The following is a 25,898-nucleotide window of genomic DNA, read 5'->3' as shown; positions in this document are numbered from 1 at the left end:
ACGTGGCTGTGGGGCGAAAGGGACACCGCGATGCTGCCCTGTGGCCCCTGTGCAGGGCATGGCCTTCCTGTGGTATCTGTCTGCGTGGCTGGGGGAGCCCCACCATGCTTCTCTCAGCCCTAAAATGAATTAAAAATGTCATTCATGTGATTTTAAACTTTAACCTCAGTCATTATATGGTCCTTCTCCAGCAAACATGGCTAGGAAAGGCAGTATGACACATAAGGTAAAGGCTAACAGAGAACAACAACAACAAAAAAGTAAAACTTCCTGTTTTCAATATAGTACTGTGTTACTTTTGGTGTAATCAACTAAATAGAGCTATTGGTATACACAGAGTTTAAAAAAATAAATATAAAGTCTCGTAAGGTTACAGCTTTTTGATATGATGAAGTCTGCTGGACATGTCTGATTATGCAGTAAACGTCTAAAAGTAAATGTAGTTTGGTCTAAGTAAAGGTATTTGTCATTGCCTTTGTTGTAGTGCTTTCCTCTTTCACATGCACTTCCTATTTCATGTTGTTCAAAATGATTGCTTAAGAGATTACTACTTCCAGAATTTTGGCTCTACAGTAAATCTATAAATGATGCTGGGGTTTATACTCCAATACAGTAAAATGTTTGTATGATTTTTTAATACATGTTTTTTGGTTTTATTCACTAATGAGGTCTGTGTTGCCCTCTGCTGTCAGTAATCTGATTTTACCTACCTGAAGGCACCAATTATGTTTTGACAAGAATATCATGTACTGCAGACCTCTTTTTCCTTATTTTGACATAATGAACATCACCATTAACTAACCACATAGGGGAAAAAAAGCCTTGCATTGTTGTAGAGTGAAATGAACAGGGTCTATGCCTGTATTAATAGTCAGCTCTTTATTAAAAGTCAGCTCCACAGGGGTCCCAGGGCACGCCAGCAGCTGGAGGCGAAGAGGTGTGCAGTCTGCATCTGGAGTCCCAGCAGACCATCCTCCCCTCTTTCCCTCCTGGCAGCATCAGGAAGAAGTGTCCTTTCCGTTTCTGCTTCCCACACCCCAGTCCAGTCTGGTCCTCTGCAGGTTATGGTGACAGGTTAAACACAGACTAGAGATGGGGTTCCCTTTTCCCTATTGAGCACACCCATCCAGCCCCCTCCACTGTGCCCATCTTTTCCATTTAGGGGTGGTTTTCATCCCCAAAACCCCCTCCCATGATTCCACTGGATTATTTTGCATCCAGGTCCTAGTGTAGGCGGAGTTGTAGGTGATTCTCAGGAGCAATTGACTACTTAACATTTCAATGCCGGTACTTAGCCCAAGCCGAAGTGTCCCAGCCAGGCTGTTTTGTTCATAGCATAGAGGATATAAAAAAAATAGATAAATTATTGTAGTGAACCAGTTTATCAGTGCTCATCACTGAGTGATCTCAAATCTTTCCTTGCTAGAGCTGAAATGGTTACATTATACACTGATTGCTAATGCTGTTCAATTCTTCACTCACAGCTTGTTTGTGCCAGACTCATGAATTCATCAGCGATTGAACATGTGATGCAATGAGTAGCTGAATGCCGCAGTTGAAATCAGGCTTCCTTTTTGCCTTGTCTTTGTGTCTCACATGGCAAAAAAAGAGTGTGGGACAAAACCTATGCCAAAGAGTTTTATGAAACAAGAGATCAAGAGTTTGAAGCATGACTGTCCAGAAATGGCACAGTAACATACTAGCAGAACAGGATCAGAACCTTCCAGGTTCAAATGTGGCATGTCATGCAGGGACCTGTGTTACATATTTTGAAGTATTTCTGTAGCCTACATATGTCAGGAATTCAGCAGCAGCTCTCTTTGCAACAGCCAGGAGTTTGCAGTTTCATTTCAGTTTGGGGCTCCAAGGCTTTAAATGCCAGTTTTCTTTAGTCTTTCTGTACCTGTGTGATTATGAAAACAGTACATACCGAATTCCTTATGTCCTCAGCTGAAAGTGCCTACCACAGAGTCACAGAGCTCCCTTGGCAGGAAAGCAAAAAGAGAACATGGCTTTTTCCTTGTGATTAGCCCTCCTTTGAGATGGGATCAAAACTGAGGGTGCCTCTCCTGGAGACTGGTTTCTCACTCAGGACAGTTTGGGCATCTCCATTAAATTGTCTTTGATCCAATGAATAAAATTATTCATCATTATTCCAGTTTCCCATTTATAGAACAGATGCAATAATACCTCTGAAGTAAAGCACATTAAAATTATACACTCAGTAAATTCATACATATATGTATACATGTGTAATGATATATGTGTATGTCTTTGTCTTTGTATGGTTTTCCAGGATAATATCAGTGTACCAGTGATAACTTCCTTGAAACTTCAGTATTGGCTGTGATAAGCATCTGCATTTCTAGAAACATAGGCTTCTATTCAAAAGATGGAGATATTTCTGCCAGCTGGTAAAATATTGAGTATCCAGAGGACTATTTGGAAAAATGTTGGTCCATCATAAGGTTTCTGTAGACAATAGTATATGCTTCAATAAGCCTCTATAATTTGTTCGGGTTTTTTTAATTGTTATTTTTAAAGAAAAACCAACAAAACCAAATACATGGATATAATTTATTCATAATTTTTAATATATTTTTACTTTATTTTTAAAATTGTGTCCTATCTTAATGGCATAATAGGATTTATGACATTCATTTCGTAGTCCACCACTGTAATTCTTCCTGAAAAGCTTTCTTCAGTTTAATTTTTTTGTTGTTGTTTAAAGGTTATCTTGTCAATAAGTCTGAATTTGTATTGATTTTAGAGTTCCCAGGAAAAAGACAAAATGTGGAAATGTGATTCTCTTCTTAAAAAGGCTCCCTACCTTCTACTAGCAAGTGAGGAAAAAAACCCCAAAAAACATAATATAAACCATGAAGCAAAGCATTATAATTAAATGAAATTAAATCGGGACCAAAATGTTTTGAACAGTCATCTCCCTCTATCCTTAATGATATGCAGAAGGGAATCCTCTATAAATGTCATATTCATAGACTCTGAAAATCCAAGAATTGGGCCGTACTTTGGGACAGATTTCATTTTGTGAGACCACTTTCAGTCACAGCATTTGAAATTTGTTGATACATGCAAAGAGTGACTTCTTGGGTGGCTGTTCTTTTCAAGAGTCACTTTCACATTTTCAGGCTCTGATCCAGTTCTGAGAAGGAGGTGGATGAGGCCCTGGATTTTCTTAGGCTGGTGTTGAACTGATGCTGCTTCTGTGTGACGAGATAAAGCCTCCAGCACTGAGCAGTGGATGAGCTTGGCAGTATTGCTGCTCAGCTCTCCTGATATGGCAACCCATACTATTTATTTCCACATCTTGAGATTCCTGTGCATTTTCTGTAACACTGGAATGTGCTGAATTTAGGATTATGAGGATGATGCACATAAAGTTAACTGGGTAGTGTTGATGAGAGATATATCCCATGTGTTTCCTGTCTCTTCCTCCTGGCATGAGTTCCAGTACATGGGAGGGGTATCATACCACCTGGAAGACCTGAAATTGAATTGCCAGGAGGATTATGAAGAAATTCTGCCAGAGTCAGTGGAGTGTTATGAAGCCATCTGAGTAACTTGCTTAGTTAAGCACTGAAGAACACTTCATTTGAGGGAAATTGAGATAAGCAGCTCTCTCTGTGTCTCCTTTTCTGCTATGCACAGGCAGTGAACCAGTCTGGTGTTAATGAGTCAAATATGAATTTGTTGTGGCAGGCCTGGGGTTGTTTATAGACACACAGTGCTCTTGAAATAGTTACTTCTGAAGGAACCAGCAAGTAGATCAACTACAAAGTGATCCTGTGTTCCACCGCTACACAACTTAGTGGACTGCAATGCCAGTACAGGAAATATGAGAAAAATATATTGGATCTTTTTCAGTGCAAGTGAGTTTCCAGAAGAAAATGCAGGCATTCTCAGACCATTTTTCTTAGAGGTATTAGCTAATTTGGAGCCACTGACTATATGCATGTAAAGAGGATTGATTATTTTTTCTTATTCCATTACTTGTGGTGACCTGCAGTTAATTTTCATATTCCTTTTGCTTGCACAGTCACTCAGTATCACAAGATTCTTTGCAGCCACCTTTCAATTTAACTCTCTTTAACCATAAAGGCAAACATTATCTTGCTATTTACACCTTCACATGCATTTTCAATAGTGCACATGCTTGAGCCAGTCTACAAATGCTCTTTTGCCTCTGCAAAGGGTACTATTTTAAAATCCTGGCAATTTCAAAGAAGGCAAAGAAAATTAGGACTCCCATATATTTACATCCTGGGCAGGAAGATGGTGCTAATGATTAACTCACTGTAAGTGAACATGTGGTTTTCTTGAGTATAGTATCTGTTCTAGGACTTTTAAAATTGGCAGTTAACATTACTTAGATTAGAATAAAATTAATGCCTGTGGAGATGATAGTTTTTTGTGGGTGATTTTTAAATATTTTTTTCTGATTACTTTGTGGCATGTATTTCTAAAAGTTTTTATCATTATTTTGTACCATTTTATCATGTTTGTGACTGCTGTTTTTTATGGTATTGTATAATTGTAAATGGAGTCATTTTTCAAGTGAGAAGGCAAATCCTTGTGCAGTACACAAAAATACCATGAATTAAGATATCAAATATAGCAAGAAAATATAATACTGCAGTACGTCAAAGCACAGAGATTACTAACTGTAATAACCTGCAGTGAATCAAACCCTAGGGATATAACATTAAACTGCTATCAGCCTGAAATCAAAGCCAGACTCTGGTTGATTGCTTTATCTGCCTAAATCAGATTTACTGAGTGCTCCCCAGAGGTGTCCAGTTCAGCAAGCAGATTTTGGGCATCAAATGTAAGCACTGTACAGCAGCAGAAAACAATGGAGCAGGGCGGTCAGCTCTGGACAAAGATTTCAAGTGCCTGAATGAGCTGCTAACTTTGCTACTGTCTTTCTAAAGATCAAACAGCAGAAAAATAAACATGTCACTTCTACACAACAAAAAAGTGGCACTTCTGCACATGAACTGCCTCCAGGGAGTGATTCTTGGAGCATTTTGACTTCCAAGCTCTTGATGGGAATCATTTGAGAGAGAGCTGCAGCTTGGGCCCTGACAGAACATACCTGAGGAGCTATTTAGTGCTCCTGCAAACCATCCTATGCCTTGGAGAAGCACTGTCTTTTCATGGAAGTAAAGGGAAGCATATGAAAGAAAATAATTAAATGCTGTTTTAAGGATGTCTAGGAACATGCTGTTTCCTTTAACCCAGATCTTATTTCCTTTAGAATTAAATACATTAATTTTTTAATCATGTATTGTATTATTTTACATAATGTTAACTTAGAAATATTTCCCTTTCATTTTAGATTAATTAATAAAACACTCTAAATGTGTGATTGAAGTTAACTTTTTGCCGAGGACCTAAAAGGATCACTTGTAAAATGATTTCTCAAATCTGCTGAAAGAAAAGTTTCTGCTCAGGAGTATCTGAAATAGAAATTGGTATAAGGCATTACAGAAATATTGAGAAATTGAGAGGTTTTCAGAGAATCAGGCTTTAAAAAAAAAATCACTGAATCACAGAAGGTTACATATTCCCCAGCTTAGTATTTCCCAAATCAAAATTAATAATCAATTCTCTCAACAGTTGTATAATGTACCCTTCCTGAAAAACTGGGGAGGGTCCAAGAGACTGTATGTCTAATTTTGTTGAAATCAAACTTTAAAGTCAGGTATATAAGAGGTTAGTAACTGTTAAAATTAGAAATTCTTTTCTATTAAAAATCTTTTGCTGTGATGAGCTTTAATGTAACAGTTGCACATATGACCAAGTAAATTACTCACACTTCATTGGTATTTACCTTTTCATTAGTATATTGTCATGAGTTACAATACCTCCAGTACATGCAGTTGTATGAATCTGTCATTAACAATATACCAATTATGAAGTAAATATGAGCAGCAGTCATTGAAAACCTCTCTTCATTATCTTGATCTTTTTGATCCTGAAAAAATTGCATTTGGGAATATTTTTTTTAATATATAAAATAACATCTAATAGCTGGAAAATGTTTTAAGTTCCTTTCAACTGCAGGTTAAAAGATAACCATCTTTTGGGAACATGCCTCAGCATTTCCATGTATTCACCGTGGTCAAAATGAAATGCCTCGGTTAGTTCTTTTGGCAGCTGAAGAAAAGTGATTCAAACCTTTTGTTACAACATTCAAGATTAAGTGATCACATCTGTTAAGTAGCTTTTGAAGGATGCAGTGTAGATTCGGGCAATTAGCTAGAAGCTCTTTTTTTTCATTAACTTTCAGGCAGGGTAGTATTATCAGACTTAAGAGTTACAAATGATATTATCAAAGTTCAAGCCACTTGATTACAGCATGACTTTAACTTGCTCAAATACTCCCAGTGCAGTTTCCTTGCTGTCTAAAATAATCAAGCAGATAATGGATTTCACAGTAATGGAAAACTGTAAGGAACATTTTGAGGCATTAATGACTGTAGGCATAATATGTCCTTTTACTCTTTTCATCTGAAGGAGAAACATGTAGGTTTTACCCTTAGCAGTTCCACCTTCTGAATTAATATTGCAAACAGTACCAGCTAATTTGCTAATGCACTGATGTGCTTTTTATGACTGTACAGAATTGATTTATTTTGTTGCTTCTGCAGAAGCTATCTTTATTCACAACAAAAAAAAAGGGTTTCAGTTTTTCTATTCAGATCTTATTATGCTAGAATTATGCTATGATGCAAGCTATCTTGTGCATGATAAATCATTGCAAACAAAATGGGAAACTACTTCTACATCTACTACAAAAAACCTTATGGCTGCTACTGCAGTTAGTTATTACTGATCTGTGCAAATCATTTTCTTACTTGTTCCATGAAATACAAATACTTTTGACTTTACTTTTGGATGGAATTCTACCACTAAAGTATTGGTCCCAGTGATGATTCTTGGTGGGCTATGATTCATCCAACAATAAATAAATATTAGCTCCATATTCATTGTGTTTATTCTCTTTTTTTTTTTTGTGTATTAAGCAAATATCCTTTAGATATCATGCTTTCCACAGGCAGTATTTATCTTTCTATGTCCAGTAACTGCCCATACAAGAAATGCCCAGACGCACTTTTATAGGTGGGCTCAGTTTGGTCCACATATATACATCATTTACTCTTCAAACACTGCAGCACTCAAGACTGTAATGATTCTTAAGCTTCTTAGTATTTATAGGTGCTGTATAAGTTATTGCTGTTTGAAGCTAGACACGGAATTTTACTTCAGTAAAACTGAACTTAGATTTTTTTTTATCTTCAGTAAGAATAGTTCAACTTCAGACAAAGGAGTGAATCCAGAAAAATACTTGTTTCACTTTTCTGCCTCACTGTGATCAGGTTATTTAGGCCTCCTGATAAAATCACAGTCAGCATCAATTTGATACTGAACGAACTTTGCCCTCATTTTGAAGGTAGCGGAGTCTTTGCCCCTAATATAAAGAGAGTTTGCTTTATCCAAGTCCTTTTTCTGCAATTTCCACAGCAACTCCAAAGACACCAGGAAACAGGTTCCCATGTCAAATCTGAAGTCCATTTACACTTTCTAGAGCATCTGTTTTGTAACACAAACCAGTTCTAACAAAAAAGAGGCATTTCCTTGTTGCATAGCCATTGTAAACTTTCCAGATATTTCAGTTTTGCCTACCCTTTCCTCAGTTGTGTGCACAGTGCAAAAATACTGTGTTTCAACAAGACATCTCTCAAGCATTCCTGACTTGCTTCATGGGTGCAATTCAAGGTGTTAGAACTGGTGTAGTGTTTTTGTTTAAAAGCTTAGATTCTTATAGGCTGAATTCTTCAAAATTCTTCAGTGTTAGAGTATAAAATTCTATTTCAATCATTTTGGCTGTACCCTTCTTCATACAAAAGCTAAAATAAGAGGGTTACTAATAATAAACAGTGAGCAGCCAGCCTGGAAGGGGATACACTGAACTAACCAAGAGGAAATTATTTGCACATGAATTTAACTGAACATTGTCTGAACCAGGGTTTTCCATAGGTTTCTCTGTTCTCTCAGAATCCAGACCATTAGGTACATTCCACAGAGATCACAAGACAAAAATAATGTTCTTATCTTTCCCAGCATTGCCATTTGACTTCCTTTCAGAAAAGATGTAACCTGGATTCTGGTCCCCAAAATGTTTATGTGTACACTGACATGCACTTGTGAGCATGGGCAAGCATGGCCGTGGGTAGCAGCTCCTACTCAGTGGGGGAAAGTACTGCTCACCTTCCTGCTCCTGGGGATGGCAGATAATCCCCACCCTTTTTGCTGATGTTTGAAGGGTCATGAAGGAACTCACAACAAAGATTATTTTTTTCAATTGTGTAAGAGGAGCCTTATTTTGTGGCCACTAGGTCATACTGTCTCCTGGACAATGAAAATCATTCTTTCTCACCTCTAATGGGGTAAAGTAGGCCTGCAATCCAGCAGGAGCCTTTTGTTCAGTACATAATGTGAAGCTTCTTAAACATTAATAATGGGTCATTCTTTTTGCTCTTGTATTTCCGTGCCAGTTAGTAACATAATGGTGCACATTAAATCCTTATAAAACTATAAAGAGATCATTTCTTAACATTGATTTTTGTGATTTAAAGACACTGATGACAATCAAGATATTTTACATACTTTATTAGTAATGAAAATACTCCTCAAAGGCATCAATCAACTTGCTTAGCTCCATCAAAAAGGAAATGAAAGTCTTCACTTTCTTCCTACTTGTTCAATAGATTGCATATTTACCTCATAGCTAAGATAAATTATTTGTCAATATAATTAATTTATTAAAGTTTGGGGATCGACATGCTTCAAAGATCATAGACCCAGAGGGGTAACAAAATTTGGGAGGAAGGGTGTGCTACGGCAGGACGTTCAAGATAAGAAGAAATTAGCAAAGCCAGCTCAGCACAGCTCAGCAATAATACAATAGTAAACACTGAAGGCCACCAGGCTGCCCAAGATAAGAAGCCAGCTTAACACAACAGCAATAGTGGAGTATTAAACACTAAATATATACTGGATAAGTGGAATATATCAAGATTAACAACAAATAAATAGTGGTCATAATTTTTGCTTGGTGTGCTGACTTTGTGGGCTTGCCTACCACCCATCTTTGCACAAGTATTTAAATAAACAAACACATTGGCTCTGTATGTGATTGCCATACTGCACACAGGGTGATGCATACTGATTTTTGGAACAACATACCCCCTAAGAAGTTAGTTATGTTACTACCAGAAGTAGTAACATTCTCTTAAAGACTGCTTTATGTTCTTTTAGAACAGAAGAAATGAAACAGAAGACTAATGAATAGTCTCAAGAAGATTTTTAAGAAATAAAAGCATGTAGAATTGTAAAAAACCTTGACAAATAATACTTCAGAAACCCTGACCTTGAATTATAAAATACGGTAGTATTACACTCAATGCATGTATTAAAATTAGAAGAACTCATAAAAAAGTGTAATCTGCATCTTGCTCATCAGTTTTTCTGTTTGCACTGATGCATTAAATTCAAGGCACAATTTTATAGGTTTGTTTTGGTTTTGTTTTTTAATTCAAAAAGAATACAAAAAATACACTACTAATAAAATGTGAAAAATAGGATTAAATCTGGTATACTTAAATGTCCATTGTCAGGTGTCTTCTGGGCATGGACCAGAAATTAGCATAACATTGTCCACTCCAATTTCTCCAGTTTTACCCTTCCCACGTTCTGATTCAAAAGTGATCTGTCATAAGAAAAGATATGTATTAAGGGTGAAAATGTAGTTTATTCAACCATTTAGCAACTTCAAATTAGTTATAATGCTATAAATGAAGAATATTTTTTTACAACACAGGACTTAATGACTTGAATATTTGCCATTTTTAAAGCCTTTCTGCATTATTTGAACTAGGTTTAAAATCCACTGCACAGATTTACAATACCAGATGGATTACTTTAATATGATTATTTTACTTGCATTGTAAAAAAATGCAAATTGAGTGAAATCCTCTTATAAGAATGTAGCTTTATCACAGCATGTGATGTCCATGGATTTCATTTATTCAAGACATTAGAATTGCTCATTTTTGATCTATTTGGATCCTCAGATTTTGTTTGCCTCTTCTATATATATTTACACACTCTCGTATGTATTGAATATAGTATGTATACTATGTATAAAGAGGAGGATTATTTTTATGACTAGGATGTCTGGGTTTTTTATTTTATAGTCTGATTCTCATTTATTTAAAGGCTTTTCTACATCATTCCAGCTGTGCAAAGGACCTTGAAAAGGGCTTGCATTTCCTTTACATTCACTGTATTCAATTATACAGTAGAAACCTTTAGACAGCACTGAAAATGTTCCATCACACAAATAGAAAGCAGGCCCCAGAATTTCAAGAAGAAACTGTCTGCAGTCCTGACTGAGGCAGTTTTCAGGCATACATCAATGCACGGTGTTCCCTGTTGGTACATCCTGTTCCTAAGGTGATGCCCCCACCTTGATTATAGATGATGTCTCCGTTTGCTTTGAATGGTCTGATTTAGTGTGTTTTGAGAGCAACCTCTTCCATTAAATGAGTGAAAAATTTTCATTTTTCTAGGCATGTATGTAAGCTTTTGTTGCATGAGATATTAAGGGCAGATTTTGATTACTTGTGTTAATTTATGATGTGATGCAGTATTTTTACAAAATGACAGAATTACTGGCATCAGTATTCTAATCAATTGGAGTGATTCAGTTCTGAAATTACAATCAGGTGATAACTTTTATGCCCCCTAAAATGTGGGCTCCTGTTTTCTATTTCAGATAAGGTTTTTGATTGCTGACACCTATAAATAGTTGGTAGAACATCTGAGAATTAGGAAATAAAACCAGCGTGTTAGATATGGTAGTTGGCTAATAAACTGTGTTATACTCACACTGTTGGTTGTTTCAGCCCCCTGAAATATCTCTATTTTTCCAGTTCTCCACTTTTCATCTTTTCCTTTGTTCTCTTCCCAGACAGGAGTAGTTTTTTTGTTTGCCAGGAACACTCGAAGCTTTCCCACTTTCTCACCAGCAAGCCGATAACTGAAAATCAAGCAGTAGCTGCTCTTTGGTTTGAGGTCAGTGAGGAGAAGTTTTAAACGTCCCATATCATTTTTGTGCCCCACAAAAGCTGGAACTGCCATGTAGTAGCCATCACCTTGTCAAAAGAAAATATATTTTTTTAAAGTCATCTTTAATGCACTTCTGTTATTTATTAGCAATTTGAACACGTTTGCTAAGAAAATAAGGGGAAGCTTAAGCTAGTTTACTTAAATAATTTAAAATCACATTGGAGAAAAGCAGCAGGAAGTGTACTTAGGAAGGAATAAACTTGTACTGTTGTAAATCAGATCAGTTTATAGAGGAGATGAGTTCATATTTCATTGGTAATTACAGTCATTCCTCCTTGTATTATCTTTTGAAGGCAAAACCATCTGTTTTTCAAATGCAAGTCTGAAACATGAAACATGCTGCTGTGCCTCTGTGGTCAGATTATTTCAGTACTTGAGCTAGCATAATATTCTCTCCACTGTTCTCTGCATTGATGACAAATTCACAAAGGAACTGACAGCTTATTTCCAAGTTCTTGAAGACCAATGGAGTGACAGACATACACAAAGTCATAAAGGACTAAGACATCTGGGGCCATAAATGAAGTCATAATCAGCAGATGTAAGTTCAGGAAGACAGGATAAGGCCAGGGTAAGGTTTGCCTGGAAGTCACAGCACAGAGAAGGGATTTAGGGAATTACATGGAGCAGGAGAGGAAGGATTAGTGAAGAAAGACTAGCATGGAAAGACTGAGATAAGAGGATGCATATGTGGGATCTGGTGTAACCAGCCTGCAGGATCTGTAGGATCCACTGGTCATTACTGCAGCAACTTCTGCAACATTTCTGTGTCACAGGGAGAGAAAGATCCTTTCAAAGAAACTCATCCAGGCCCACCTTTTTATGTGCACCCACTCAGCAGTCCTACATGGTTCTCATGGAACTCTTTTTCAGATTGCAGCAGGCTCCCACTGGAGCCTTTTCGTGTATAGGTTGTTGAAGCCTTACCCTTGGCTTATTCTGAGTTTGTCTTGCAGAGTCTGGGATTTCTGAGCAGTTATCCCAGTGATATTTAAGCCATGTGGCATCTATATTGCCACATCCACCTAAATGACAGATGTGTGATTAAATGTCCTACCAATTTTGGAGAGACACAACATGTAGTTGATAAGATTTCCATAGCCTTGTAGTTTGAAATTCTAAACAATTATGTTTGAATAATTTTTCTTACATTTTGATTTATTTATGTTGAAATATGTTGCTGATTACTATTTTCTATTGGACATTTCTAAGAAACAATATCTACTTCTAGCATCCTCTGCCTCCTTTCTTCTTTTATAAAGATAACCCACTGATAGAAAAGAAAAATTCTGGATTCTGTTTCCCCACCCCCTCCTTTTTTTTTTGGAGGGGGTAAGCCATCAAATCAAAGCCTATCTAGATGGCATATATCTAAATACCTCTATCTCGATCAGCAGGATTCCAGTCAAAGTCATCATCAGCATCTTGTTTCCAGTCACAAACCCCTCGACTGAAGCTGCAATCAACTGAAAAAAAAATTGGCAGAGCTAATAGGAGCACTATGTCCTAAGTACTATTAAAACATTCTGCTCTTTATTAATACAGTTATTAATGTACAGATCATTCTGAAATTATAATCTGAATTCAGATAGTGTTGACCTAGATGAAACTGCAAAAAATCAAAATATTAGAATTTATGTAGTAATTCTTTCTTTAGCTCAGTGTCTTTTTACTCACACCTGCACATGAGTTTATATGCTGTGACTTCTGTATATTGATGGCCTGCAAATCCCAAAGTAGAAGTGGAGCTGTTAGTGTTGAACTCTAGCATCAGGAATTGAGATCTGCCAGCTTTTGAGTCCTCCATTCTCCATCTGTTGGAGAATGTAATCAGCTGTTGTAGTTGCAATCAGCTCAAGTTCCAACTCAATATCCATCGAGGGAAACCGGCCTCCCAGGAGAAGAATCCCTTACATCAGCACCTGATAGTCCAACTATATGGAGCTGGGAGTAGCCCAGATCAGTTGACCTTTAGAGCACCCTGAAAAGGATGTCAGCCAGAGCACAGCACAGCCTTCATGACTGTGCAAGATGAAAAGCATTACACTCACAAAGAGACACTGTGCAATGCAAGCATGACAGATCAGATTAAGAGTAATACATCAGCCATCTGAAATTCCTCAGAAAGAAGCATCCTTCATGTTATTTTAATGTATTTTATAATGAGACAGAGACACGCAGTACATGGCATTTAGACAACCTTATTTTCTAAATTCATTGTTTCTAAGACTACTGCTTTCTAAATTGGAAAAAATGTCAACCAGCACATCTGTTTTATTTGTTTAAGATTATTGTGTGCTATGCAACGTTTTCATTTTATAGACAAAAGATCCTACTTTATTTTTTTAATGGCTATGAAATTATTCAAGTGAAATTCAATTGCATGTCAAATTCTAATGTGGGGAAACTTTCTGTGCATGGGTTATAAACAGTTATAAAAAGCATACTTGGAAAAGGAAACGTTGGAACTGGTAGCAGAGTTTGGCCAGATACTGTCTCTAATGTGTTCACAACATCTTTGGTTTATGTTAAAGGCTTTTAAACTAGTTCTGACATAGCTAACACAGGTTGTCACAAAAAGATACAATACACAGGAAAATAAATACTGTATGATAAAAATAAGCCACCTTCTTGCTCTGGTCTCGACACTGGAATTTTCCTCTGTGCCAGATGAGGGCCAAAGGCAGCTGCTTCTTTTACCTTGGGAACTAGCAAAAACAACTTGTCAAGTACAGAGTAATCACAGGAACAGAAAATGGTACTTTATTCCTTTATACTACTTGACATATTTTATTAAATAAGTCAATATATGTATTTTCCACTCCACCACCAAACCCATATTCCTAACTGCAGTTAGATATTCTGAATTATAAAAATTTGCTTAAATTGTTTTCCACAGCACGGAGCCTTCTAACCTATAAGCAGTGGAGCTACAGCTCCAATTGAATTACAGATTCAAGAGGTCATAAAATGTTGCTCTTTCTTCAGTGGGCTGATCTGCTGTCTTGCTATAATGATCAAATGGAACTGAACTCTACCAGACAGCAGAGACAGTGACTTGCCAGCAGCTTGCCAGCAGCAACCTCAAAAATGGATAATGTCAAAAAATGGACTTCGTAAAAGCCATAAACATTAGGGCATCAAAGGCCCAAAGACCTGTATTTAGGGCAGCGATAGCTGGTGCTTCTGTAACAGAAGCCCCAGAAAGTTATTTTTCTGAAGTAACACTCTCTGCTAGGGCGCACATCTCCTGCATACCCGATCAGTTCTGCTGTTGGCTGGGAAGAAAGGTTCCAGCTTCTTCTTCACCCACCCTGCTACAGCTGGTAAGCACACACTAATGTTTTGGTAACCACCCTGAGCAAATTATTTTGTAAAAATTGGTTGATGTGTCTTGTGCCAAACTGGAAGAGTCAATAAAACAGTATCAATGAATGTTAGGGGCATTCTCTAAGATATTGGCCTGAGAGAGGTGGTTACTCAATAAGTATTATTTCTCAGCCTCAGAGACCAAGGGAAATCTTCTGCTGTCTGGTGAGATAGAAGATTACATATTCTTGTTTATGCTAAGTGATCTCTAAATTACTATAAGTCTTTTAAAATTCTATGATTAAGTTTGTTTTGTATTATTTTAAGTGATTAATAGATAAGTGCACTCACTAAAAAAATAATCATAAGTCTCAACGTCTTTATGCATACCCTGTGTAAGTAACTAATCACACATGAGATAAGGGAAAGATCAGCTTTCACTGGTGTTCTATCTGTTGCAAACACATAAGCAGATGATACCTGTGAAATATTCATGACCACCTATGAAAACAGGAGGAGTTTAAAAGTGCCATTTTAGAGGAGTGAGGGAGAAGCCTTTGGATTATTCTTAGAGAATGTATTGGCGGAAAGCCTGAAACTGAAGTTCACTTTTCAGCCCCACCCCATGGGCAGCTGTGTTAAGAAAAGCTATGGAAATTACTTTTCTCTACTCAGCATTGCATCACATACGCAAATGCCAAATATTTTAAAAGTCATTATTTTCACATGGATGCACATTTGTTCAGGGGGGAGCTTTTTTTCCCATGAGTTTGACTGAGCTAGGGCTTTCCATTTAAATACTCCAACATGCTCACACATACTCAGTTTTAAGTGCTCACATGCACTCAGAAGCGACTGCAATCCAGAGCCTCCTAGCACCATGAAGGCTATGCCATCCACTTTACCCTTCTTCTCCTTCAAAACTGTCAAATATTGCTCTGTGTAAACCAGTGAAAACACACACTAACAAAGAGGCCCAGAGGCACTTCCAGAAGTGCTGAATTGGAGAAAGTTCATGCAATCTTATGAACTTTCTGATGAATTGCCAGAAGCATGTTGTCTCTTGTTGTCATAGCTTCCCCCTAACCCAGTCCATTGCTTAGATCACCTGGATAATATTCATACTTGAGGCAAGGATTAATATACATCTTTCTCCAAATTAATTTTTGTTTACATATACACAATTAGGAATGGGCACATCCAGATTAGGTGTTAAATTTACTCTCATGCCATAAACTTGGCCTTGTACTTGGTGAAAGAGGCTCAGAATGTGAAAACCTTTGCCAAAATGAAGACAGCTATTAAAATATGATCAGTTCGGGAAAGAGTGGAGTGATTTAACAGAAGACAACAGCTGCCAGAATGATTTATTTGTTAAGTTATTGAATTACACTTGAATTCACTTGAGAGAGATATGTGCAGGTGTAGCCATGTGCTATCAAGCGAAGAACTGTTATGGACAGAAAGAGTCCAGTTTTGTTTCCAAATCTATTTTTGTTTTCAGTCAGGCGTTCCAATCAGGTCTTGCACTCACTGAAAGATATCAGCTGCATATTATGAGAAACTGCAAGCCCCAGCTTACAGAAAGGTTTCAAGTAAACCTTACCGCTTGAAAAGTGCCTATATTTTAATCAGACCATTCTCATGCACAGCCAGAATCCAAAGTTTACTCCCTCGTAAGTAATAGGCAGGAGTCATAATTAATCTTTTTAGCTCTTCTGCTATCAAGTGGTCTTGTAGAAAGGCAGGTCTCCTCTCATGGTACCTAAGAACCAGCTCTCACCAAAAAAAAGCACACATATGTCCCACTCTAGGCACAGCAGGGTCCATCCTTCTTTCTGTACTGTGGATGGCCCCCCATCAACTTATGTGCAGCGACAGCTGATATGTAATCTCTACATACAAACCCCTTCATATCATGGTGCCACATGTTCTTAACCACTGATGTCATCAAGCCCATTAAAAAAAAACAAAACCCAGAAAAACAGAGTGGGCACCGTAAAAAAAAGATCAAGCAGAATATAAGACGTAGTAAATTTAAGATGAGCTTCCTATATATATGCTGTACCACTAGATTGTACTCACAGGAATATCCCATTTCTCTGCTACCATTCCTGCTCTGAAATAATTACATTTGCCAGAAATCTGACATGTATAGCTATGAACTGAGCTGTGGTCTGAGCATTAATAGCTCACAGAGTGGTGTAATTACCAGAAAAGAGTCTTTAGCTGAGGAAATCCTCTTGTTCAGCATCAAGAGTTGTGAAGCCATAAGGGAAACGGTCCACTTTTAGTATTGCCAAATACTAATCCCTCTTTATCATTCTTGATGCTACTGAAGGAAGTGCCTCTGTGTAATAACATGGCTACATGATGTTACAGGAGTTCTAAGCACAATGTGAATTTCATAAACCCATGAAGTACAGAATACAGAATTTATTTGCAGTTGGTAATATCATTCTGAATTACCAATGCCAAAAAGCAATAAAACGTTAGAAACTGTCAGAATTAAGGTCATGCTTAATTATTTCAGTGGAGCTGGAGTATAGCATCTCTGCAATCCTTGCTTATATAACCAAGTACTTTGGCCCATCTGTGTCTTCTCCCATATACTGAAAGGATACTTCTCATGTAATAAAGAGCTTCCCAATACTATGGTTTATTCTCATTTTTATTAAACTATTTAATAATGATGAATAAATAAATAATGATGAATAGTCATCAATAAATAATTAGGCTATCAATAAATAAATACTCCAATTTATTAAACTGCACATTTCACAACAGGACAGGTCCTTCCTTCATGTTGGACAAGGCAAGAATACCATGCAAAATGGTAATTTAAGTCATTTCAGACTGTATCATAAGATACAAAAATATAAGAAAAAAATTTAAGTTTTCATTGACGACCTTAATTATGACATTTCTTACATGTTGTGGTCTTCACTTTGCTGTCTTGAACTATTGTGTGGGGCTTCAAAAAAATATTAGTGACTAGAAATTCTCATGAAAGTCCAGTATTTTGGTAGTTGGGTCAATTTTAATAATTTCCTACAATATTTTCCAGTGGCTTCCTATGTATTTATTATGTAGTAAAATGACTATGATAAAATAATACATCAATTTAAAGAGACTTTTCTATTTTTTCCTAATTAACTGCTCTTACCAGAAGACAAACAATACCAATATTAATAATACAAGAGGCAGATGCTCTGTGAATATTTGAGGGGATTATATGGAGGAATTTAATGTTGTAGTAAAGGCATCTGCTGAATAGACATCAGCAAAGAAAGGAAAAAATGTACAAATTTCTGAGCTGTAAATTTGAGCTAATGATATTCTCTGAAGGATCACTCAATATCATTAAAATTAAAAGTGTTTTTAAAGCCAAATGTTCAAGCAATTAAGCGCCTGAATCATGACTGAATTTTTATGATAACGAGGATCAAGTACAGCACATGGAAATTTAAAAGGAGGAAAACACAGTTTTCATGTATCCTGAAATGAAAATGGAACAATGCTTTAACTCCTTGAATCACACTTGCTGTCAAACAAGAAAGCCACAAATAATACTGAGTTCACAAACTTAATGAAATTACATCTTGGGCATGCTGCAATCTCTTCATGAAGCAGAACACCAACTTTCTGCCAGAATCCCCTAGCAAAATAAAATCTCTCTAACAAATTCAGCATATTAATCTCTTATGTCTATAAGGGAAAATTCTGGCCAGATGTGACTGGAACAAAGGCAGTATAGGCAATAATACAGGTGAACCACAATGATTTAATATTTTCAATCAGTAATATTAATTGTTACTGCTGTCAGCTGTAGAGGTAATTTTTGTAGAAATAAGCAGACTCTGCCTCTCTGCCTAGCCTGGGTATATAGTGTTCAAATGTCCTAATTTGGTTGGGAAGGTCCTTGAAAAAGAATCTCAGCAATCATCACAACAACAGTATATTATTTGGATTTTCCTATGGACAAAGGATTTTCCCTGTGTGCTCTTACTCAAATTGAAATCTGGAAAATTAGTGCATTCCAACTAGTGTAGCACAGAGTACTCAGCTGGAAGGTTGCATAATCGCCCCCAATCACGTAGCCCGTTACAGGAGACCGAGTTCTCCTTGGATCGCCAGGCAGAGGGAGCAGAGCCCTTTGGCCTTTTAACCAAAACCCAGGCTGACCTACCCTAGGGGCAGTATTCCTGGCAATCCTTCCTGACCTGTCCAAGCAGGCCCAAAAAGACACCTGTTGAAATGTCTGAGATCCATCCATCCATCCATCCATCCATCCATCCATCCATCCATCCATCCATCCATCCATCCATCCATCTATCCACCCAGTGTATCCTCATTTGTCTTGTAATGGGAAGGGCAAAACTTGCCTTTTACTGCAAAGCATCTTCCTAAGCAGTCATCCCAAATCCATAATGTTGCATGAGGCTTTTCTCTCCCTTTCCATCTGCTTTTGTTGAACTCTATATTGTTCCTGCCAGCCTACCTCCACGGCCTGGCCAGATCCCTTTAATAGCAGTGCTGCCCTTCAATTAATGGGTCATTCTCCACATTTTGATACTGTCAGCACACTTGAAACATGCCATTAGTACTCCCTGTTAATATTTGCAGGAAGGGAGGAGATTGGTGAGCAAAGTCCCGATTTTATTCTGTCTATCAATTCCCTAGCATAATTTGAGGAAGAAACATAGTCTATATCCTTAACTTAAACTGAAACAGGCAAATTACTGAAAACAAAAAAAGAAGGCAATTTTAGGAGCATGCCTTTGGCAAAGAAGCTTGTATTCTCCACTGTATTAAGTGAATAATTACATTTTTTCTTGGCTGTCTTACAGAATTACAATTACAGACCATTTTTTCCAGAGGACTTTCAAATGATCCTTCCTTAAAAAAATATATATTTATCTCTCTTTCCAGGTTAAATAGCAATAAAGTGAATGTTAATTTAATTTTTTTTCATTTTTATTATTATAATTTTAATTTATGTGGGATAGTTTTTATTATTTTTCTATACTTTGGAAAGAGAAAATGTAATGAATTAACTATTGGCAGCATATGTTCTTCATCATAATTATTTTTGCTACTACCTTGAAGAATATTTGTCTGAGACAACTGTACTAAAAACTAGTTGTAATTATAGAATTGCTTTGGTTGGAAAGGACGTTAAAGACCATCTAGTTCCAATACACTGTACAATTTCTTGCTGTGTTTTTCAAAGTCTTCAAACATATTTTTAAAAGCATTAACTAGAACCTAACCATCCTATGATTCTATGATTCGTTTTCTACAAGTAAATTCTAATAAAGTGTCTGTAATGTTTTGTTATGATTTTTTAGTGTTTACACATATTTATGTTGAAGCCAGATATTTTAAAAAACAAGAAACTTACAAAAGACATCCCCTCTAAGGCTTCGCTCATCAATTTGATTTTCAAAATCTTCCTTCTCCTCTTCATCTGACTCTTCTCCCACCTCTTCTGCAGCAGCTGCAGTTTCTTTCTCTTCCTCACTGTAGCTCCCACCAAGACCAATACCAACTTCATAGTCCAGCAACTGCAAGTGCATCTTAGAAGGTGGGGTCACAGCTGCTTCTGGGATTGCATTCTTGATTGTTTTATGATTTTTCACACTGCTTTTTTGTGCAAAAAGTTTCTTAATTGTGTCTTTAGCTGTTCCAGGGCTTCTTGCAATTTCCTTCACTGACTTTTCAGGGATAACTAGAACCAAGAAGAAAATAGAAAATATTAATCTAAGGAAACATTCAGCAGTGACAATGCCTTTAAATGAGACCATGGTGTCCTTTACAAGGTCCAGAGACCCATAGAATTAAACTCTTTACTATGAGACGTACGTTCAGTTCTGCACAGAACCAAACACACATGGACATGCTCAGCTCTGTTCTACAGACAGCTCTGAGTTTCAGTGAAAAGACCAAAGAAACCCTCAGTAATGATCTCTTTGGACTCCTGTGTAACACAGGAGTAACACAGGCCATAGAGACCCTTACTTAAATTATTTTTACACCGGAGCTCAGGCAAAAAAACCAAAAATCCTTCTTCAATTTTTGGACTAAAATTGTCCATGGAGCTGGGATCCCCTCCACAACAACTGCAGCCTAATATTAATGAGTATTTATCTTAGCTATCTTTTGTGAACTTCTCTGGTCTAATTTTCCTTTCATGGCAGGCTGAAAGCTACTGAAAGGGAGGATATTTTGAGAAGACATACATCAAGCTCCTCCATCATATTTCTTTTAGCTCTTATTTAATTGTAAGGGGTAAAAAACAAAATTCCGAGAAGCATCTAAGAATGACAAATTGTTACCATCTTGAAATCCCAAGATGAACTAGAACATAAATGTAACATTTCTTGAGAATTTACTGGTTTATGATTCCTCTTGGACATGAAATACTGTATCTTATAGTTTTGGATAAAGTGCAGTTATTTTAATTTTTCTGGAATTATCCTTTTGGATACTACTATCAAATGTTGTGCACAACTATGTCATAAACTACTGACAGTTTGAGTCTTTTATGTGAACCACTGAGGAAACAATGAAAGCTGAGCAGTTTCAGTGTGCTATAAAAAAGATCTTTCATAGGGAGAAACTATTTTTATCAGTGGATCAGAATAGCCTCATATACTACTTCCCACCTTTGATTCTCAATCATTATTGATGGTGCAGTGCCTACAGTCTTTTAGGATAAAAAATTATGGTGGAAGACAGCTATTTTTATTTCCCTCTGCTTCTGCTGTCTAATGATTATATTATCAGGGCAAGAATAAGAATATGTTCATATTTTGCTCCTCACTTTGTATTTAGGAAAATTTTATAGTAGTACTTTGGGACAGATGGACTGGACTTGGAATCTTGGGGAGTATTGTTTTCTCTGTGCCTCTTTTCATAGAGACACAGCAAAAGAAAAAACACCAGTAAATAAAATAGAACTGCAGTCTAGTAGGAAAATAGGAAAGTTCTCTGAATTTATATTTACTTCTGGAAAATACAGTTCTGTCACTGTGAATTTGTCACATTTTATCTATGGCAAGTGCAGCTGCATGCTATTTAGTATGTCAGGAACAGAATCAGACTCTTGGTGTGCTCACTGTAGCATTTAAGTGTTTTTGAGATTGCTGTTGAAGTAAACAGATGCCAGTGAAATGAAAGTCAGACTTGAGGATTTGTTCTTCCTTCTTTTTGATAAAACTTATAGGCTTGCTTGTCAAATACTTGCAAATAAGCTCTTTACTAATACTGCACTAAATATCCTCTGGAGGATGATGTCATGAAGGCTGTAAGGTTCCCGAGGTCTAAACTCAGAATTCAGCAATAAAAATTAACAGGAAAGCTTAATTCCAAACAAATTTCCTCTTGACTATCGGTAACAAGAAACGTCATGCTTTTAACAGAGAGGCTATGGGGATTTTCAAGGCCACAGGACTGACTGCTCATCAAACCTGAACATCTGCTTTTAGTTTCTGCTTTGAAGTTTTCCTCATGAAATGGAAAATTCTTACAGTTTAACATAATAACCTCTGTGGTGTCAGAAAACCAATCTCCTTGTATGTACAAAATTTAGCAGAGTGGAAAATCAACTGACAGGAGTGATGAAAATAGGGGGATGAAAAGGTATAAATTCCCATGTGCTTGCAGACTCCAATTTGCTGCTGCACTATGAAAATCTCCACGTTTGTGGAGACAGAGACTCTAGACACTAAGCATATTTTAGGACACGGCACTAGTTTTCTTCCAATTTTCTTGCATTCGTCTTTAGAGTAGCCAGAGGTGTAGATTTAAGGCTTTTTGTATCTAGCCATGAATTGCAGGAGGACTAATGCAATGTAAGGATACATCACCTTAAACTCAGTCTGTTCTTTTGAATCCATGGCCTGTGGACTTGCCTGAAGGAGCAGCTCACCTTCTCTGGCACTCTGGGGTGCTACACCTGTGGCACTGATTTTTCAGGACCCTTTGCCTCAAAATATGTAGATAAATGCAGACAGTGATCATTTTTCCTGTTATTTTGTAGGACTAAAAAAAATGAATAAAAAATAGGTTCTTTTTTTTTTTTCCCCAGGAATCTTAATTGCTTATGGAACCTTGTGAGACTCTATTCTTAAATAAAAGCTGAGATACACATAAAAGCAGGTGGCAGGGGAAATGTGGGTTTTCAATGCACAATAGGAAATCAGGAAACACACGAACATGAGAACAGCAACAGATTGCAGCAAGATAGAGGCCAGATGTGGAAACGACTAGGACGCTTTTAGGGATTGTTCAAATTGAACCATCTCTATGGATTCTCAAGCATGTGTGCTACAGACAGTTCAGAAATGGTCTCCAATATTTCATACATACAGGAGTATTAAATGGCCAAAGGGAGCCTTAATAATCACAGGTCATATCTATACCAGCAGCAGTGTTTGCAGCCTGGCGTTTCAGCAGCTTTCTCCAAGTCAGTGGATTGACATAGAAATTGAATGAAAGAATTTCTACCACCTTCTTTGCAAAGGTGAATTATATATTATGTCACTTATTAGGTTATTTGATGGCATGAGATGTAGCCACAGGAATTTCATTATAAGCATTGTGCTTAATTGTTTTCCTTTCATAATCCAAGAATTAAGTTATATATTAAAATTGTTTTCATTTTTTTAAAAAAGCAAATACTGCTTCCATAGTAGCCAGGTTTTTTTTTATACTAGACACAATTGCTATTAAGAACTAATGCTTCCCTGTGAAAACAGAATTCCATCTCTGTGGGAATAATTATGTGGAGTACTGGAGACCTATTTAAGAAGGCTTTTGTTCAGCTGCAGCAGAAGCCCTGATGGGAACTGAAATGGGCTGCAGGAACTATAGCCATTGTCACCAAAAAAAGTGTGAAGCCACAGTCTTCAGCTCCTAAATGCCCAAGATGGTGTCCTCATCCCATTAAACCCAATAGCAAATTTTCTTATGGCTGCAGTAAAGGCAGCCAAATCAATTGCCACATGACATGGAGAACAGTTAGTGTTTCACTGTTGGTTGGTACATCCAATTGTTTGTGTCACTGTTTGAAAAAAGTATTTTCTCCGGTAGCAAGACATGTCCTGCCCCCATGAGTTACTCTGGTCAGATGTTCTTGAGGATTGCAGTAAAAGTCAACTATTGAAACATTCAGAGCTAAAAGAATCTCCTCCACTTTCCTTTAAAAGAGAAACTATATGTGGGAGAATTACCACCAGAGAAACCAGTCTCTATTTAGCATCTCTACATTTCAGGGTTCCCCTACCACTGATTGTATTTTAATCTTCCTCTATTGTTGTTTACAACTTTCTAGCTGGACCCTCAACTTTTGACCTGCATGTGGCTCTGATTGCTCTCATTACTGTATGTTAATCTTCTATCCTCTCTTATAATAAATCTATTTTCCATTTGGTGTGTTCTATTAAGTTTATGAATGGCATTGATCCTTCCTCTTCTAAACAACAAATGGATTTCGGTAATTGGAAATATGACAGGAAGAAGTAGGCAGAGGGCAAAAAGAGACACCTATGAGAAGACAGGAATCATCTGACTTCAGAACTGATTTTTTTTACAGGGCTAGACATCAAAAAATTTCACGCCACAAGTGAAAATATTTCTGTTATTTATATGTAAGCAATCATTCTTGTTGAAATGTTTTTGCTTGATGAAAAAATATTTTATACATGGAGTTAGTCAAAAAGAAAATATCCCTGGAATTTTTTTACTTTCTCATTAAAAAGGCAAATAATTAAAAAAAAACCACAAAAAACCAACACAAAACCCAAACAAACAAAAAACCAAAACAAACAAACAAACAAACAACCCAAAAAACCCCAGACTATTTTTCTCAGAGATGTATTTGTTTAACATTTCACCTGTGGTACATTTTGTACCACACACCAAGATGTGTCAGGTCAGTTTGCTTTGATATCCAGTCAAATGCGTCCTTCCATTTCAGTGAGCAGCAGTGACATATCACAAGAGATGTGGTCTAGCAAAGAACCTGGCTCAACATTGAATTTGAGTAGAAGAATGTTCTAAACAAGTTCTGCAGTTTAGAATCCATGCCCATATCAAACCGTTCAGTAACAGCTAGGTTTTTGTGTGTTTATTTTTGCTTGTTAAAAGTCAACATTTTTTTTACTGAAAGTTGACACTTAACAAAATGGTGCTCTACTGTTCAGGGGCAGGAGTTGGATTAGTGGATCCCTTGCAATTCAAAATATTCTGTGAAAATATTAATTTATCAGTGTGTATTTTAAGTTTCAATTGCTACCTTAGTGGGAGTAGGAACATGAACAATAGAGGACTCAGAGAATATCTGTGACCATGAAGGATAATCATAAGACATATCTGATCAAGCATTACTTGAGAAGATTTATATATTATGTAGATTTCATTTGCTACAGACAAAAACTTTTTAAATGTTTGAACAGAGGTCGTGTCCTCTTGAGGAAAACATCTTTAATGATCTTGCAGGAGAAACATCTGCCAGGATTAACATAGGTATAGATTAAAAGGTTCATTTTAAATATAAAGACAAGGGCAGCCTTTCTTTCTTTCTTCTTGAAGGGTCATATTCAGTTAAACTGAGAAATGACATCTTTATAGGACTCTTCCATATTCAATAGACAAGCAAAGTGAAAACAATTTAACAGAGAAGTCACAGCTTTTCTCCCTTTTCTCATTTTTGCTAAGTTAGCCTTCTGGGAGGAACTGCACATCCCTCCAAGGAGCTAACCTGGGGAATTCATTGAGAAATCACAGTAGATTTTTTTAAACTATTTTCTCTGTTTCTTCAAGACAAATTCATTTCTCTGTTCTACTTGCAATTCCTAGACATGAGACTTGAAGACTTACAGGCAAAATTAATTTGAACAAGGGATACTTGTATTGACTATGCTATGAGTCATGCAGTTAATATATTATTTTGTGGAGAGGTCTTGCATTGTTGGTATTGTAGCACTGTTCAGCATGACTTTTCTCAGAACATGCCTTGTTATGATCAATCATTGAAGAAAAACAACACAGCACTATTGCTGACATCCAGTGGTACTCACCAGCACAATCAAATCCACTTCCTCGGTAGCCCTGTTTGCATTTGCACTGGAAGGATCCTTGGGTGTTGAGGCACTCTGCATGGAGGTTGCACCTGTGTCTATTTGTCACGCATTCATTTACATCTGGGGGAAGATATAAATGCTTCAGTGAAAACTGTCTTAAAAACCAAGGCTCCTGACAGCCTGTTTGTACCATCCATCTCTTTCCAGCTACTGTAAGCACTAATGTCAGACCAAGACAGTGCTGTGACCATCAGAGGCAGAAGGATTCACACTAGGAGAGAATGC

The 25,898-nt window shown here is 37.0% G+C and overlaps 1 protein-coding gene across 3 annotated transcripts in view; it reads right to left on the bottom strand.

Annotated features, from left to right (window-relative positions):
* Window positions 1–8,680: 8,680 nt before the first annotated feature.
* Window positions 8,681–25,898, bottom strand: part of EGFL6 (EGF like domain multiple 6) — a 29,901-nt gene continuing 12,683 nt past the window's right edge. For 2 of the 3 annotated variants that reach the window (XM_030280934.4, XM_072933983.1), the window contains 6 exons: window positions 25,611–25,733; window positions 19,931–20,257; window positions 13,845–13,925; window positions 12,597–12,683; window positions 10,978–11,243; window positions 8,681–9,796 (listed from right to left, as the gene is read on the bottom strand). In XM_030280934.4, the coding sequence (XP_030136794.4) occupies window positions 9,701–9,796; window positions 10,978–11,243; window positions 12,597–12,683; window positions 13,845–13,925; window positions 19,931–20,257; window positions 25,611–25,733 (980 nt within the window). In that variant the 3' untranslated portion in view covers window positions 8,681–9,700. The remainder of the gene's footprint in view (window positions 9,797–10,977; window positions 11,244–12,596; window positions 12,684–13,844; window positions 13,926–19,930; window positions 20,258–25,610; window positions 25,734–25,898) is intronic. The other variant, XM_030280939.4, reaches the window with a different exon arrangement.

This window comes from Taeniopygia guttata, chromosome 1 (genome assembly GCF_048771995.1).
Source record: "Taeniopygia guttata chromosome 1, bTaeGut7.mat, whole genome shotgun sequence".
Taxonomy (NCBI): domain Eukaryota; kingdom Metazoa; phylum Chordata; class Aves; order Passeriformes; family Estrildidae; genus Taeniopygia; species Taeniopygia guttata.
This window is presented reverse-complemented; position numbering and strand designations above follow the sequence as displayed.